The 4,211-nt window shown below is 44.9% G+C and overlaps 2 protein-coding genes across 2 annotated transcripts; both read right to left on the bottom strand.

Moving 5' to 3' along the window:
• Positions 1-289: 289 nt before the first annotated feature.
• On the bottom strand, positions 290-1,384 carry LOC128551946 (uncharacterized). The gene has a single exon (XM_053532911.1). The coding sequence runs from the start codon at positions 1,382-1,384 to the stop codon at positions 290-292; it is 1,095 nt and encodes a 364-aa protein (XP_053388886.1).
• Positions 1,385-1,635: 251 nt separating this feature from the next.
• Positions 1,636-3,758, bottom strand: LOC123544379 (uncharacterized). Its single transcript, XM_053532910.1, has 2 exons — positions 3,105-3,758; positions 1,636-2,310 (listed from the first exon to the last, which is right to left on the bottom strand). The coding sequence occupies exons 1-2, from the start codon at positions 3,756-3,758 to the stop codon at positions 1,636-1,638; spliced, it is 1,329 nt and encodes a 442-aa protein (XP_053388885.1).
• Positions 3,759-4,211: the final 453 nt, after the last annotated feature.

Here is a 4,211-nt window from a genome sequence, read left to right as displayed (position 1 = left end):
TGTCGAGATAAGTCAACACCACTGTTAAGGTTAGTATTCGTCGCTGAATCATCTGTAGAGTTCTGGTAGGGTAAAGTAGTTAATCTCCGGCCGTACAGAAGGTGAGCTGGAGTCAAGGGTTCTGGATCTGACGAACCGGATGTTACGGATGTGAGTGGCCTGTCATTCATCACGGCTTCTATCTCTGTGACGACTGTCTGTAATGCATCGAAACTGATGTAGGATCGACCCAGTATCTTAGACGTTCCCACCAGCCGCCGTACCATGGAGCACGTTTCGGGATGAACTTTCACTGGGTACCTTTCATGCTAAGAGCGTCTTGTACTGTCTGGGATTCGAACAGGCGTTGCATATGGTTGGAGGCTGCAACATATGTGGAGGCGTTGTCTGAAATCATCAGTGTGGGAATGGATCTACGACTGGTGAGTCGTCTGAACGCTTGCAGGAAGGCCTCTTTGGAAAGGTTGGGTACAAGTTCCAAGTGCACGGCTCTGGTGGACGCACACGTGAAGAGGCAGATGTATGCTTTGGACTCGTTGTTGGAACTATCTCGAACGTAGACAGCTCCGGAGAAATCTACACCATTTACAGTGAATGGTGGTACGTCTTCTACTCTGTATTGCGGTAATGGAGGTGGGTCTGGGGCTGAGTATGCCTTCCCTTCTGTTCTACGGCAAACATGACATCTACGAAGTACTGTACGAACACTCTGACGTGTGGAACGTATCGAATACTTCTGGCGAAGGTAAGTAATAACTGAGTTCTGTCCTGCGTAATGAAGTCTCTCGTGAGCGTCGGCAACAACGAGTCGGGTAAGTGGATCTTTGGCCGGTATTAGATATGGGAATTTAGTCTCTTCATCAAGATCTGCATTGTGTATTCTCCCTCCACATCGAAGGAAACCATCTTCATCAAGAAAGAGTCGTAACTGTTTCACAACCGGGAGTCGGGTCTGATTGGGTCTCGAACGAACTGTTCTCAGGTTTGTAATCTCTTCCTGGTAAGTATTATGTTGGCAGCTGTGTAGTAAGACTTTCTCTGCTTTCTGTAGTTCACTAGTTGTCAGTTGATCATGATGTGGGTAGGTTTTCTCTCTGCATTTATTTATGAACCGTAATACATACGCTGTCACTCGTTGAAGCTTCGTGTACTTGCTGAATTTAGTTACGTCAATAACGTTACGTAACTCTGTACTCGATTCTGGTGAATATTGTGGCAATTGTCTCCCTTGTTCATACTCTAATGAATCACTCGATACCTTTGTCATCACTGTCGCATCGTTAGTATGCCATGTTGGCCAATTTAATGGTTTGGTTATCCAGGAAGGACCATTCATCCAGATCTTGCTGTTGGTAAACTGTATCGCTGATATACTGCGTGTCATTAAGTCAGCTAGGTTGTCTTGGGTGGGGCAATATTTCCAATTCCGGGAACAGGTAAGTTGTTGAATCTCTTCAACCCGATTTTTCACAAATCACTTCAATGATCTGGTTTGTAGTCAATGTAGAACAATCTGGGAGTCAGACCACAGGTAGGTATTATTTGAACCAATATTGCATGAAGACTGGAGATGGCTGGCTAAGCGTGAACCCACCACAGCTGCCATAAGTTCTAGTCGGGGTAACGTAAGTTTCTTCAATGGATCTTTGCCATAACAAAAGTAGACTGGTTTGATGTACACAGGTAGGCTGTAGCACCATATGATAAGGTACTAGCGTCGACGAAAATATGTAGAGACATCTCTTCTGTTGTAGTGATACGGTCGTCTGCTGCACATGGATCTCTGAAGTAGTATCTGGAAACCTTGGTGTTCATGACGTTGTTAAGGTCTGTCACAAGTGCTGACCATTTCTCATAAACGTGCTTAGGTAAGGCTGTATCCCAGGAGTACTTCTGTTGCCAAAGTTCTTGTAGTAGGATTTTTGCTCTAACGGTGACTGGACTCAATAAGCCAAGTGAGTCGTAGATACGGGACGATTGTTTAAGAATCTCACGTTTTGTGATCACATCTGTAATGGGAACTAGCTTTGCAGGAAACATCATCTCATCTGTAACCGTATTCCATAACATACCAAGTACTTTCGTGGTGTCGTCTGCTTCAAGCACTTTCTCTGACTCAGCTAGGTTCCTCATTTGTTGACTGTTTGAGCTCCATGACCGAAGGTTGAAACCAGCTTCTAGCATGAGATTTCGTGCGTTACGATAATATGCGAGTGTATCCGATTCTTTGGGAAGGCTTGTCAATATGTTGTCAACATACAGGTCTCTCTTAAGGATCTGGCATATCCAGTTGTTGTTGCCTTGGAGATGCTTCAGAATAGTTGCATTAAGTATGAAGGGGGAACAGGTAGCACCAAATAACACTGCCTTAAATCTGTAGGTTTCTAGGGTCGGTAGGGTCACTTAACCACAGGAACATCGTGTAATCACGATCCTTCTCGTCTAATCTCACGTGTAGAAATGCCTTTTCGATGTCAGTAGATATGGCGTATTTGTGAAGTCTGAATCGCACCAAAATACTGGTCAAGTTGTTCAATAACGGGGAAGTAGATTCTAAGCAATCATTCAAACTTGGCTGGTTCCGGGATTCTCTGCAGCTACACTCGTACACTATACGAATGGGGGTCGTCGTTGAGTCTTTTTTGATTTCATGGTGGGGAATATAATGGACATCTTGGGACGCTATGTCTGAGTCTGGGACATTTTCTATGAAATCTCTGCGAACTTGTTCTTTTATGATTTTCGCTCTAACTCGTGGACATCTGGTGGTGAGGTAAGTACATTCATTATGTAACTAGTGGGCGTATTCGTAGGTGAACTCGGGAGTGGACCGGATAGGAGGTACCCAATCTTGGGGCTTACTGCGGTAGGTCCATTTCCGCGTACTATTCTGTTCTGTACTATCTTCCAATAGTGGTCTGCGCCTATTATTCATTTTAAATTTCGTAGGATTCGTCATCTGTGATTGGGCGGGCTAAATTAAGTCCTCGTAGATAGGGTAAGTCTTTCACTTCACGCTGTAGGTTACGTAATGGTACTGCAATGGTCGGCACAACAAGGACCTAGATGGCAATCTTCCTTCCGGAATCTGTTACTAGGTATACAGTGGACGTATCCATGAAGCGTACATTCTGGTTCGAGTCTCCAAAGGACGTCAGATTAATTATCTCGGGATTTCCACGGGGTAAATGTAGGTCCTCGGCTAATTTTTCTGTAATAAATGAGTGTTGAGCTCTCTCATCAAAAAGAATTGTGGCGTCTACTCTGAACTGTTGGTTGCGCACTGGGGCGATGGCTGTCTTCAGTAGTACATTGGAAGGGGACTGCGTCGAAGAATGGAGTATGGCTGTGGCTTGTTGGTTTCTTTGTTGATCTAAGATTGTTTGGGCTGTAGGGACTGTGGGAGCTGTTGGCTGGGCAGACTTCCGGTCACGTATACTGGTGTAGTGTTTCCGTTGGCAACGGCGGCATCGAAAGTTGGATCGGCACTTTGACACTTGATGACTACCAAGACAGTTAAAACACAATTGTTTATTCTTGAAAATGTCAATACGGGACTGGTAAGTAGTTACCTTGGTACAGTCGATTGGGGAATGCTGTTCACTGCAAAACACACAGGCTTTCCTTTCAGTAGCCTCAGGGTTTCTCATATCCAAACTTCTTGGGGGTCTTTGTTTACCTCTACTTCCGGTGAAAAAAGACGCGGTAACTCGAGGGTTTTCATGTACTTCCGGTATGACGGACTGACCTGCGTCCATGACGGTAATTTCTTTATAGATCGCCTTCCGAAGTTCTGCTAGAGTCCATCAACGTTTCCGTGTTCTCTTCTTAAACGTTTGCGTACTTCCGCCGGAAGTTTACCGATAATGACTGGAATGAGTAGCGAGCCGTAAGTCTCTTGAAATTGTCCGATTGACTCTAGACCGCGGATGTAGGGCTCTAACTGGTCGTAGTAGCCCTGGAGGCTGGGTAACATGTTGACAGGTCGTGGTTGTTCTAATAGGGTTTGCATGTAGGCTTGTATAATCTTATGGACCTGATAGAATCTCTCATGTAATAAGCTGACCGCTCTCTCGAAGTTTGAGTTCGTCAAAGCGAATCCTGCTAGAGTATTAGCGGCGGGATCTTTTAACTGGGCTTTTAAGTAATTAATCTTCTGGATATCAGTAAGAGAAGGGTTAGTATGTACTGCTGACTCATAACTGTCCCAA

The sequence above is a fragment of the Mercenaria mercenaria genome, unplaced genomic scaffold (genome assembly GCF_021730395.1).
Source record: "Mercenaria mercenaria strain notata unplaced genomic scaffold, MADL_Memer_1 contig_1856, whole genome shotgun sequence".
NCBI lineage: Eukaryota > Metazoa > Mollusca > Bivalvia > Venerida > Veneridae > Mercenaria > Mercenaria mercenaria.
This window is presented reverse-complemented; position numbering and strand designations above follow the sequence as displayed.